Raw genomic sequence first — 13,440 nt, 5'->3', positions numbered from 1 at the left:
GTTAGTTCGAGGCCCCGGCTCCCCACCTGCAGGAGGGATGTTTCACAGGCGGTCTTTCTCTCTCTCTCTCTCTGTCTTCCATCCTCTCAATTTCTCCCTGTCCTATCCAATAAAATGGGAAAAAATGGCTGCCAGGAGCTGGGGATTCGTAGTACTGGCACCAAGCCCCAGAGAGAAACTGGAGGTGAAATAAATAAATATTTAAAAAACAACTAACTGCGGTGAACTAACTAATTTGCAAGTTCAAGTTTGTGTGTGTTTATAGAAAAGAAGTCGATTGAAGTGGCATCATGTAACAGCGTGTCTGTTAAGGTTCATGTCTGGGTTCTGCAGGAGCACCCATGTGGGCGTTGTGCTAAACCCTCGCCAGCTCTGGAGGAGGTGCGGGAGGCAGGGCTGGAAGGACAGACGGGTGTCAGCAGGGCTGGAAGGACAGACGAGTGTCAGCAGGGCTGGAAGGACAGACGGGTGTCAGCAGGGCTGGAAGGACAGATGGGTGTCAGCAGGGCTGGAAGGACAGACGGGTGTCAGCAGGGCTGGAAGGACAGACGGGTGTCAGCAGGGCTGGAAGGACAGACAAGTGCACTGTAATGTGAGCACTTAACCAGGGTCACCACGGCCTGGGCCCCATGGCTTAATTTATTTTTATTATTATTTTTTTATCGCGAGGGAAGGGGGTGAGAGGAAGGGAGAGACACAGAGAGACCCCTGCAGCCCTGCTTCACCATTCACAGAGCTGTCCCTTGCAGGTAGGGACGGGGGATGGAACCCAGGTCCTTGTGCCCTGTAATACGTGCGCTCAGCCAGGTGCAGCACCACCCGGCCCCTGGCATAACTTCTAGAAGTGTCCGTATGAGAGAGGGAAGAGGAGTAGGGGGACACTGGTGGACTATTGTTCTCCATGACCACCCTTGCTCGAGCTGGGCGCACACCCTGCCACTGACTCTGTGTATTCTTGCCCATCGCTGCTCCAGGACGGTTCGTTTGGCTCTGCACCTTGGTCTTGTGCTCCCAGGCTCACCCGGTGCCACCCCCTGACCTGCCATGTCTCCCGTCGTGGGGCTACAATAGTCGTGGGTCTCAGCCGCAGCCTTCACCTTTCTGCTGCTTCGACGTCAGGCCCTTTGCTCTCAGGCTCTAGCAACACATGAGAACTCTTGGATGTGAGAGCCTGACTGCAAGTCCGAAACACTGTGCCAACAAGTGTCCTTGCCTGGCCACTGACCACATGCTGCCACCATGGCCAGAAAATGCCGGTGGTCTGCCTACAGATTCACCAGCTGGTTTCTTTAGATCACAATTAGGTCGCCAGCCCCCCGCCGCCAGATTGAATCAAACACTTGGCCCATACTTTGAGTTTTACAAGGGAGTAAACAGGGCTAGGGAGGTAGCATAGGGGTCATGCAAAAAGACTCCTGGTGGGGGCCTGGCGGTAGCGCGGTGGTCTAAGCGCACACAGTAAGACTTTCCTGCTGGAGGCAGCAGAGGCCCCTGGTTCAGTCCTAGCACCCTCATAAATCCAAGCTGAGCAGTGCTCTGATAAAGAAAAAAAAGAAAGGAAAAGGAAGAAATGCAAAAAACACTTTAAAAGTGAAAAATGAAATAAAGAGATATTCTGTAGAGTGTATGAATAATCTTGAAATAGTATGAAAAAATCTAATAATGGGGGAGTCGGGCGGTAGCGCAGCGGGTTAAGCGCACGTGGCGCGAAGCACAAGGATCCCGGTTCGAGACCCCGGCTCCCCACCTGCAGGGGAGCCGCCTCCCAGGCGGTGAAGCAGGTCTGCAGGTGTCTATCTTTCTCTCCCCTCCCTCTCTGTCTCCCCCTCCTCTCTCCATTTCTCTCTGTCCTATATCCAAACAACAGCAGCAATAACAACAACAACAAGGGCAACAAAATTGGTGGGAAATACGGCCTCCAGGAGCAGTGGATTCGTAGTGCAGGCACCGAGCCCCAGCGACAACCCTGGAGGCCAAGAGAATCTAATAATGGCCACCAAACGCCTTTTTGTTTCAGGTGCTGGAGAGGCAACACGCTGACTGTGAGAGCAGACCCGATGCCACCTGTCCCGGCCCTGGGCCCTGTCAGGCTGCAGCAGAGGGAGGGAGCGCAGGGAGGGAGTCCAGTCCAAGTATCTCGAAGTAAGTTTACCATCAAACTCTGCTTGTCAGTGGGTGATGAATTGTTTGATGTCATGTTGGTAAAGTGAAGAACTGACCTCTGGAAAGCTAAGAAGAAAAAGAAAGCTAAGAAGAGTAAGCGTTTCTGCAGATGAGAGCGATGCCCAGTGGTCTCGGCCTTCAGTTACTGCGAGTCATGTCTTTCCTGTCAGTCTAGTCTGTGTCTTCTGAGAAAAAGCATTTCTCCCTTAAGGACCCTTTACTGGAGTCCTTGATCGTCTGAGTCAGGGGAAAGTGAGTGAGCTGGTCATTAATCATTCTGATCATATTTTTCCCCTTTTGTTGCCCATGTTGTTTTATTGTTGTGGTTATTATTGTTGTTATTGTGGTCATTGTTGGATAGGACAGAGAGAAATGGAGAGAGGAGGGGAAGACAGAGGGGGAGAGAAAGACAGACACCTGCAGACCTGCTTCACCGCCTGTGAAGCGACTCCCCTGCAGGTGGGGAGCCAGGGCTCAAACCGGGGTCCTTACGCTGGTCCTTGCACTTTGTACCACGTGCGCTTAACCCGCTGCGCTACCGCCCGGCCCCCTGTGATCATATTTTTTATTTATGTATTTAATCGCCACCAGACTTGTTGCTGGGGCTCAGTGCTTGCATTAGTGAATCTACTGCTCCCAGAAGCCAGTTTTTCTTTTCCTCCTTTTTTTTTTTTTTGCATTTTTTAAAAATTATGATTTATTTATATTTCTTCTTTCTCTAATTTGATATGCCAGAGGGAGGTGAGAGGAGAGGGCAGAGGGAGAGAGGAGAGACACTTGCCGTGCCGCCTGACCGCTCCTGAGGCTGCCTCTCTGGGGTGGCTGCACGTGGTGTCGTGTGCACCGTCTGGGCCTCGTCCCGTGTGGGAAACGTTTCAAAGAACTGCATAGCTACATGTGACACACTAAGGCTTTGACTATTGAGGGAGGAGCTCTGTGGCTCAGAGAGTCCTGTCTGTGAGTGGCAGATTGAGGAGTTACAAATGCTCACTTGGACAGGGCGCTGCTTCACCACATGTGTGGCCAGTGCGGCCCGTCCCCTCACTGACAGGTGCTGGTCCCAGTTTGGGGCAGTTTGGGGCGTCTGATGCTGGGCTAGCTTCGCAGGCGGGAGAGAGACGATCAGGGACTCGTGACTGAGTGGGACACAGTTCAATCTTTATTGATGAGGAATGCAGTGCAAGCCAAGCTATCTCCAGTCACAATCCTGTCCTTATATGTCTCCTGGGGCGGAAGTGTCAGGTCAAAAGAGGATGTACTTAGATAGGGGGTGGGGAGAAGGAAAAAGTTCAAGAACCAGTGGGGATTAAGCCAATGAAAACAGTGATCATGTAAATAGACCACAGTGTTAAGCAAGACAAGCAAACCTAATGTGATGAGCAAAACAGAAGGTCTTATAAGCAGAATTTAGAAGCAGACCAGCAGAGAGGAGCTTCAGTGCTGTGCTTTCTCTCCCTCCCTCTCTCCTGGCTCTCTCCCTCTTCCTCTCTTCCTTTCTCCCTCTTTCTCTCCCCAATTCCTCTCTCTCTTCCTTCCTCCCTCGCTCTCTTGCCCTTCCTCTCTTCCTTTCTCCCTCTCTCTCCCTCCCTTCCTCTCTCTTCCTTCCTCCCTCTCTCTTTTCTCCTTCCTCTCTCTCTTCCTTTCCCTCTCTCCACCGCCTTTCCTCTCTTCCTTTTTCCCTCTCTCTCTCCCCCTTCCTCTCTTCCTTTCTCCCTCTCTCTCCCTCCCTTCCTCTCTCTCTTCCTTTCTCCCTCTTCCCGCCTTTCTTCCTCTCTCACCCCACTTATTCTGTCTCTCTCTTAAAAAACAAAACGGGAGGGATCAACTAGGAATACCAAAGGAGACCACCCGGACCGAAACAAGACAGGACTAGAATGACCACAGGAACCCAGTAAATCACCCGTGAGTACAAACACGCGTGGCTGGTGACAGAGAGGAGAGAGGGGCCTAAGGAGAGATTAAGTGACTGCTAACAGTTCAACAGTTTATCAGTGGAGACACCACCTCCAGTCTGCTCCACCAACAAGGGGACAGCTGAAGGGAGGAGAGGACTCCCCAGAGACTCACCAAGTGCAACTCTGAGTCTCCATTGCTACTACCCTCAGAATCTGGAGCAGCAACAGGGAGGGACACCAGGGGACAGAGATCTAACCGGGAAACTCAGGAGAAGACCTATACCTCAGTGGCATAGCTGAGGGGCTGTGAAAGTCTCTTTGCATAACCACTGGATTATCTCTGCCACACCCTGCTTTATCTATTGGTCAGGAGTCAGTGATTAAGCTAAGAAGCCTATTGATAGTTTAAAAGCCCTCAGGCTTCCATAGCCTACAGGGAAGAAAAAAGAAAAAAAAAAGAGGCTTTTACACCACTGAGCTCCAACTCAGGGATTGAAAAAACTGTTAACTTCCACCACGGTAAACCCTTTAATTAAATTACTTAGACACAAGTCAATCCAGGCAATAGTGATCAATAATTTGAAAAGTACTGATAAAGGGAACTCATAACATAATATATAAAATGGTTAAAACAACAAGAAAAAATATTGGAGACTCAAACCAGGACAAGAGTCCAGCTAAAAGTCCTCCAGAGGGTGAAGCACAAAACGAGTTCAACATCCAAACATTAGCTAAGGAAATAATAACAGGAGTGAGTAAAGAATTTGAAAAAATTGTAATCAGAAATGCAGGAACAACAAATGAGAATATGGAAGAAAATTCTAATTATCTCATGGTTATTAGAGAGCTGAAAGCTGAAATCGCTGAGCTAAGAAGGCAACTAGCTGAACAAGCTAAAACAGTATCAGAGCAGGGCAACAAAATAGATGAACTCCAGAAAGCAGTAGAGGGCAGAGAGAATAGAATCTATGAGGCTGAAGACAGAATTGGCAAGATTGAGGATGAATTAGAGACAACTAAAAAAGAAGTAAGAGATCTCAAAAAGAGATTAAGAGATGCTGAAAACAACAACAGAGTCCTATGGGATGACTTCAAAAGAAACAATATACGCATTATTGGCTTACCAGAGGAAGAAAGAGAAGGAGAGGAAGAAAGCATTCTCCAGGCCATAATAGCTGAAAATTTCTCTAGTCTAGACAACACCAAAGACATAAAGATTCAAGAAGCCCAGAGGGTCCCAAACAGAATTAACCCAGACCTAAAGACACCAAGACATGTCATACTTAGAATGGAAAGGAATAAGGATAAAGAAAGGATCCTCAAGGCTGCAAGAGAAAAACAAAGAGTCACCTACAAAGGAAAACCCATAAGATTAGCAACAGACTTCTCCATACAAACACTACAGGCCAGAAGAGAATGGCAAGATATCTATCGAGTACTCAATGAGAAAGGCTTTCAGCCAAGAATACTATATCCTGCTAGACTGTCATTCAGACTAGATGGAAGCATCAAAACCTTCTCAGACAAGCAACAGTTGAAGGAAGCAACCATCACCAAACCTGCCCTGAAAGAAGTTCTGAAAGGTCTCCTATAAACAACCAGACCACCACAAATAGGACATATATCAAAACACTCTAAAACTCTTCAAGAATGGCGTTAAAATATCTTCAATCTTTGATATCAATAAATGTCAATGGCCTGAATTCACCTATTAAAAGACACAGAGTAAGAAGATGGATCAGAAAACACAACCCAACAATATGTTGTCTACAGGAAACTCACCTAACTCAACAAGACAAACACAGACTTAAACTGAAAGCATGGAAAACTATCATACAAGCCAATGGCCCACAAAAAAGGGCAGGAACAGCTATTCTCATATCTGACATGATAGACTTTAAAATAGATAAGATTTAAAAAGATAGGAATGGACACTACTTAATGCTCAGAGGATCAGTCAATCAAGAGGACTTAACAATTATTAATATCTATGCACCCAATGAGAAGCCATCTAAATACATCAAACTTCTACTGAAAGAGCTACAGCAATATATTAACAGTAACACAATCATAGTAGGGGACTTCAACACCCCACTATCTCAACTTGACAAATCATCCAGGAAGAAAATCAGTAAAGACATAAGGGAGCTAAATGAAGAGATAGATAAACTAGAACTATTGGACATTTTCAGAGTCATTCATCCCAAGAAACTGGAATACACATTTTACTCAAATCCACATGGATCATTCTCAAGGATAGACCATATGTTAGGCCACATCAGACAATTCAAGAGCACTGAAATCATCCCAAGCATCTTCTCAGACCACAGTGGAATTAAACTAACACTTAACAATCAACAAAAGATTAGTAACAATCCCAAAATGTGGAAGCTCAACAGTACACTTCTTAACAATCTCTGGGTCAAAGAGGAAATCAAGGAAGAAATCAAAATGTTTCGAGAGTTCAATGAAAATGAAGACACAAGCTATCAAAATATTTGGGACACAGCTAAAGCAGTCCTAAGAGGGAAGTTCATAGCTATACAAGCACACATTAGGAAACAAGAAAAGGCACAAATAAACAGCCTGATTGCACATCTTAAAGACCTAGAAGAAGAACAACAAAGGAATTCTAAAGCAACCAGAAGGACAGAAATCACTAAAGTTAGGGCAGAAATAAATAACATTGAGAATAGGAAAACCATACAAAAGATCAATGAAAGTAAATGTTGGTTCTTCGAAAGAGTAAACAAAATTGACAAGCCTTTAGCCAGACTCACAAAACAAAAAAGGGAGAAGACCCAAATAAATCGGATAGTAAATGAAAGAGGAGATATCACAACAGACACTGCAGAAATTCAACATATCATGCGAGGCTTCTATGAACAACTATATGCCACCAAGCTAGAGAACCTGGAAGAAATGAATGATTTCCTAGATACCTACCAACTTCCAAAACTAAGTAAAGAGGAAGTGGATAACATGAACAGGCCCATCACAGCTAATGAAATTGAAACAGTTATCAAAAATCTTCCCAAAAATAAAAGTCCTGGACCAGATGGTTTTACAAATGAATTCTACAAAACTTTCAAAGAAGAACTAATACCTCTACTTTTAAAAGTCTTCCAGAAGATTGAAGACACTGGAATACTCCCTGCCAGCTTCTATGAAGCCAACATCACCCTGATACCAAAAGCAGACAGGGACACAACCAAAAAAGAAAACTACAGACCAATATCTCTGATGAACATAGATGCGAAAATATTGAACAAAATTCTAGCCAACCGGATACAGCAGTATATCAAAAAGATTGTACATCATGACCAAGTGGGGTTTATCCCAGGCATGCAAGGTTGGTTTAATATACGTAAATCAATCAATGTGATTCACCACATCAACAAAAGCAAGACCAAAGACCACATGGTCATATCAATAGATGCAGAGAAAGCCTTTGACAAAATACAACATCCCTTTATGATCAAAACACTACAAAAAATGGGAATAGATGGAAAATTCCTGAAGATAGTGGAGTCTATATATAGCAAACCTACAGCCAACATCATACTCAATGGTGAAAAACTGGAAGCATTTCCCCTCAGATCAGGTACTAGACAGGGCTGCCCACTATCACCATTACTATTCAACATAGTGTTGGAAGTTCTTGCCATAGCAATCAGGCAGGAGCAAGGAATTAAAGGAATACAGATTGGAAGAGAAGAAGTCAAACTCTCCTTATTTGCAGATGACATGATAGTATACATGGAAAAACCTAAGGAATCCAGCAAGAAGCTTTTGGAAATCATCAGGCAATTCAGTAAGGTGTCAGGCTACAAAATTAACATTCAAAAGTCAGTGGCATTCCTCTATGCAAACACTAAGTTAGAAGAAATTGAAATCCAGAAATCAGTTCCTTTTTCTATAGAAACAAAAACAATAAAATATCTAGGAGTAAACCTAACCAAAGAAGTGAAAGACTTGTATACTGAAAATTATGAGTCACTACTCAAAGAAATTGAAAAAGACACAAAGAAGTGGAAAGATATTCCATGTTCATGGGTTGGAAGAATTAACATCATCAAAATGAATATATTACCCAGAGCCATCTACAAATTTAATGCTATCCCCATCAAGATCCCAAGCACATTTTTTAGGAGAATAGAAAAAATGATACAAATGTTTATCTGGAACCAGAAAAGACCTAGAATTGCCAAAACAATCTTGAGAAAAAAGAACAGAACTGGAGGCATCACACTCCCAGATCTCAAACTGTATTATAAGGCCATTGTCATCAAAACTGCTTGGTACTGGAACATGAACAGACACACTGACCAGTGGAATAGAATTGAGAGCCCAGAAATGAGGCCCCACAACTATGGACATCTAATCTTTGACAAAGGGGCCCAGACTATTACATGGGGAAAGCAGAGTCTCTTCAACAAATGGTGTTGGAAACAATGGGTTGAAACATGCAGAAGAATGAAACTGAATCACTGTATTTCACCAAATACAAAAGTAAATTCCAAGTGGATCAAGGACTTGGATGTTAGACCAGAAACTATCAGATACTTAGAGGAAAATATTGGCAGAACTCTTTTCCGCATAAATTTTAAAGACATTTTCAATGAAACGAATCCAATTACAAGGAAGACTAAGGCAAGTATAAACCTATGGGACTACATCAAATTAAAAAGCTTCTTCACAGCAAAAGAAACCACTATAGAAACCAAGAGACCCCTCACAGAATGGGAGAACATCTTTACATGCCATATATCAGATAAGAGTTTAATAACCAACATATATAAAGAGCTTGCCAGACTCACCAACAAGACAACAAATAACCCCATCCAAAAATGGGGGGAGGACTTGGACAGAATATTCACCACAGAAGAGATCCAAAAGGCCGAGAAACACATGAAAAAATGCTCCAAGTCTCTGATTGTCAGAGAAATGCAAATCAAGACAACAATGAGATATCACTTCACTCCTGTGAGAATGTCACACATCAGAAAAGGTGACAGCAGCAAATGCTGGAGAGGATGTGGGGTCAAAGGAACCCTCCTGCACTGCTGGTGGGAATGTAAATTGGTCCAACCTCTGTGGAGAACAGTCTGGAGAACTCTCAGAAGGCTAGAAATGGACCTACCCTATGACCCTGCAATTCCCCTCCTGGGGATATATCCTAAGGAACCCAATACACCCATCCAAAAAGATCTGTGTACACATATGTTCTTGGCAGCACAATTTGTAATAGCCAAAACCTGGAAGCAACCCAGGTGTCCAACAACAGATGAGTGGCTGAGCAAGTTGTGGTCTATATACACAATGGAATACTACTCAGCTGTAAAAAATGGTGACTTCACCGTTTTCAGCCGATCTTGGATGGACCTTGAAAAAATCATGTTGAGTGAAATGTGTCAGAAACAGAAGGATGAATATGGGATGATCTCACTCTCAGGCCGAAGTTGAAAAACAAGATCAGAAAAGAAAACACAAGTCGAACCTGAAATGGAATTGGCGTATTGCACCAAAGTAAAAGACTCTGGGGTGGGTGGGTGGGGAGAATACAGGTCCATGAAAGATGATGAATGACTTAGTGGGGGTTGTATTGTTAAATGGGAAACTGGGGAATGTTATGCATGTACAAACTATTGTATTTACTGTTGAATGTAAAGCATTAATTCCCCAATAAAGAAATAAATTAAAAAAAAAAACAGGTGAGGATTAAACAGAGAAAATGAAAAGACAGTAGGGTGGGAAGACAGCATAATGGCTACGCAGAGACTTGAGTCTCTGATATCCTAGATTCAAACTAAACCAAAGCTCAGCAGTACTAGGAGGTGGGGAGAGGAAGAGAGAGAGATGGAGAGAGAAGATAGCATAATGGTTATGCAAAGAGATTCTCATGCCTGAGGCTCTGAGGTCTCAGGTTCAATCCGCCACATCACCATAAGCCAGAGCTGATAAGTGCTTTGATTAAAAAAAAAAAAAAAAAAAAAAACTCAGGTGTCCAACAACAGATGAGTGGCTGAGCAAGTTGTGGTCTAGATACACAATGGAATACTACTCAGCTGTAAAACATGGTGACTTCACCGTTTTCAGCCGATCTTGGATGGACCTTGAAAAAATCATGTTGAGTGAAATAAGTCAGAAACAGAAGGATGAATATGGGATGATCTCACTCTCAGGCCGAAGTTGAAAAACAGAACCTGAAATGGAATTGGCATATTGCACCCAAGTAAAAGACTCTGGGGTAGGTGGGTGGGGAGAATACAGGTCCATGAAGGATGATAAATGACATAGTGGGGGTTGTATTATTAAATGGGAAACTGGGGAATGTTATGCATGTACAAACTATTGTATTTACTGTTGAATGTAAAACATTAATTCCCCAATATGAAATAAATTTTTAAAAAATTAAAAAAAAATAAACGGGACCTGATGGTGGCTCACCTGCTTGAGTGCACACATTACAGTGTGCAGGGACACAGGTTCAAACCCCCAGTCCCCTCCTGCGAGGGGAAAGCTTCATGAGTGGTGAAGCAGGGCTGCAGGTGTCTCTCTGTCTCCATCTCTCTTCCCCATTCCTCTCAATTTCTCTCCGTCTCTGTCCAACAATAAATAAGTAAATAAATAAACAAGCAAACAGATTCTTATCTTTGGAGTAAATAAAAGTGAGGCCGTTCATTGCGTGAGCAACTTGGTGGAGCTTCTAGTGTGTGTCACATGGTCACACACTAGAGAACTGGGTCAGAGGACCGCAGCTGTGTGTCCCCAAGAATGAGCTATGATCTGGTCAGCTCCATTGCCTGTCAGCAGGGTGCCAAATGCAACGAACACCCCTGCCAGAACAGACCCTAACGGTGATGCCGATTCTCTCAGCGACGACACCGAGAGAGATTGTGTAGACATCGACGAGGACCAGTCAGGCGCGGTGGAGCAGGAGGACATGGAACCTGAGTCACCAGGCTGTGAAGGTCAGTTCAGCTGGGTGTTTTGTTTAACTTTATTATTTGAAATTGATGAATAATTATCTGGAATAACTTGACTCTCTGTCTAAATTAGTGTGGTTATAATAACCCAGAATTTTTTTCAAAAGAGAACGAGTTACTTACAGGCTGTCTAGCACACTTACTCATAGCCTGAATTCACAGAAATTTTTCTTCAGTTGGCATGTGAGCATAGTGCCTCTTCTTAATTTCCTCACATTAAATCAGATATACTCAAAATTAATTCTCTTTGCTCTGACTTGATCCTTAAAAAAGACTCTTAAAAAATTTATTTATTGGGGGATTATATTTTACAGTTGACAGTAAATACCAAAAAAAGACTATTAAAAGGAAAGAAAAACAATTGTTTTCAACATTTATAAAAGTGCAATTTTCTTGTCTGATGAATATCTTAAGTACACTGTGCATAGGAAAATCTTTAAAAAATGAATATTTATTTGAAAAAAAAAAAAGCTCCTGCTTGTAAACAGCTTGTGAAGAGAAAATGGCCCAAGTGAGGAGAAAACTGAGAAATGAATCAAAGAAAGGGACTTGGAATTCTGGATGTGAGTTTACAGGATTTAAAAATTTTTTTTTTAATATTTATTTTTATTTATTTATTCCCTTTTGTTGCCCTTGTTGTTTTATTGTTGTAGTTATTATTGTTGTCATTGCTGTTGCATAGGACAGAGAGAAATGGAGAGAGGAGGGGAAGACAGAGAGGGGGAGAGAAAGACAGACACCTGCAGACCTGCTTCACCGCCTGTGAAGCGACTTCCTGCAGGTGGGGAGCTGGGGGCTCGAACCGGGATCCTTATGCGGGTCCTTGTGCTTAGCGCCACCTGCGCTTAATCTGCTGCGCTACAGCCCGACTCCCTGAAAAATATTTTTATTATCTTTATTTGATAGAGACAGCCAAAAGTCCAGAGGAAAGGGGGTGACAGAGAAGGACAGAGACAGAAAGACACCGGCAAGAACACTGCCTCACCACTTGCAAAGCTTTCCCCTGCTGCAGGTCCTTGAACCCTGGTCCTTGAGCATTGTAGCATGTGCATTCAACCAGGTGCGCCACCACCCGGCCCAGTTTACAGACTTTGAGCCTCTCACCTGCTCATGTGACTTGGCTCTCTTGATCTCCAGAATCAACTCTGAATCTTTCTCTGACCATGTCCAGTGAAGCAGGGATGCTCGGAGCTTTCCGACCGCGTCCAGTGAAGCAGGGATGCTCGGAGCTCTCCGACCGCGTCCAGTGAAGCAGGGATGCTCGGAGCTCTCCGACCGCGTCCAGTGAAGCAGGGATGCTCGGAGCTCTCCGACCGCGTCCAGTGAAGCAGGGATGCTCGGAGCTCTCCGACCGCGTCCAGTGAAGCAGGGATGCTCGGAGCTCTCCGACCGCGTCCAGTGAAGCAGGGATGCTCGGAGCTTTCCGACCGCGTCCAGTGAAGCAGGGATGCTCGGAGCTTTCCGACCGCGTCCAGTGAAGCAGGGATGCTCGGAGCTTTCCGACCGCGTCCAGTGAAGCAGGGAGGCTCGGAGCTTTCCGACCGCGTCCAGTGAAGCAGGAAGGCAGGCTTGGAGCTCTCCGACCGCGTCCAGTGAAGCAGGGATGCTCGGAGCTCTCCGACCGCGTCCAGTGAAGCAGGAAGGCAGGCTCGGAGCTCTCCGACTGCGTCCAGTGAAGCAGGGATGCTCAGAGCTCTCCGACCACGTCCAGTGAAGCAGGGATGCTCGGAGCTCTCCGACCGCGTCCAGTGAAGCAGGGATGCTCAGAGCTCTCCGACCGCGTCCAGTGAAGCAGGGATGCTCGGAGCTCTCCGACCGCGTCCAGTGAAGCAGGGATGCTCGGAGCTCTCCGACCGCGTCCAGTGAAGCAGGGATGCTCGGAGCTCTCCGACCGCGTCCAGTGAAGCAGGGATGCTCGGAGCTCTCCGACCGCGTCCAGTGAAGCAGGGATGCTCGGAGCTCTCCGACCGCGTCCAGTGAAGCAGGGATGCTCGGAGCTCTCCGACCGCGTCCAGTGAAGCAGGGATGCTCGGAGCTCTCCGACCGCGTCCAGTGAAGCAGGGATGCTCGGAGCTTTCCGACCGCGTCCAGTGAAGCAGGGATGCTCGGAGCTTTCCGACCGCGTCCAGTGAAGCAGGGATGCTCGGAGCTTTCCGACCGCGTCCAGTGAAGCAGGAAGGCAGGCTTGGAGCTCTCCGACCGCGTCCAGTGAAGCAGGGATGCTCGGAGCTCTCCGACCGCGTCCAGTGAAGCAGGAAGGCAGGCTCGGAGCTCTCCGACCGCGTCCAGTGAAGCAGGGATGCTCGGAGCTCTCCGACCGCGTCCAGTGAAGCAGGGATGCTCGGAACTTTCCGACCGCGTCCAGTGAAGCAGGGATGCTCGGAGCTTTCCGA

At 45.5% G+C, this 13,440-nt stretch overlaps 1 protein-coding gene across 1 annotated transcript in view; it reads left to right on the top strand.

The window, feature by feature from the left end:
* CPLANE1 (ciliogenesis and planar polarity effector complex subunit 1) overlaps nucleotides 1-13,440 on the top strand; it is a 107,575-nt gene that overhangs the window by 44,371 nt on the left and 49,764 nt on the right. Inside the window, exons 27-28 of the mRNA XM_060190957.1 lie at nucleotides 2,018-2,142; nucleotides 10,872-11,032. Of these exons, the coding sequence (XP_060046940.1) occupies nucleotides 2,018-2,142; nucleotides 10,872-11,032 (286 nt within the window). The remainder of the gene's footprint in view (nucleotides 1-2,017; nucleotides 2,143-10,871; nucleotides 11,033-13,440) is intronic.

The sequence above is a fragment of the Erinaceus europaeus genome, chromosome 5, assembly GCF_950295315.1.
Source record: "Erinaceus europaeus chromosome 5, mEriEur2.1, whole genome shotgun sequence".
NCBI classification, from domain to species: domain Eukaryota; kingdom Metazoa; phylum Chordata; class Mammalia; order Eulipotyphla; family Erinaceidae; genus Erinaceus; species Erinaceus europaeus.
The sequence above is the reverse complement of the archived record's forward strand: the minus strand, read 5'-3'. Positions and strand labels throughout refer to the sequence as shown.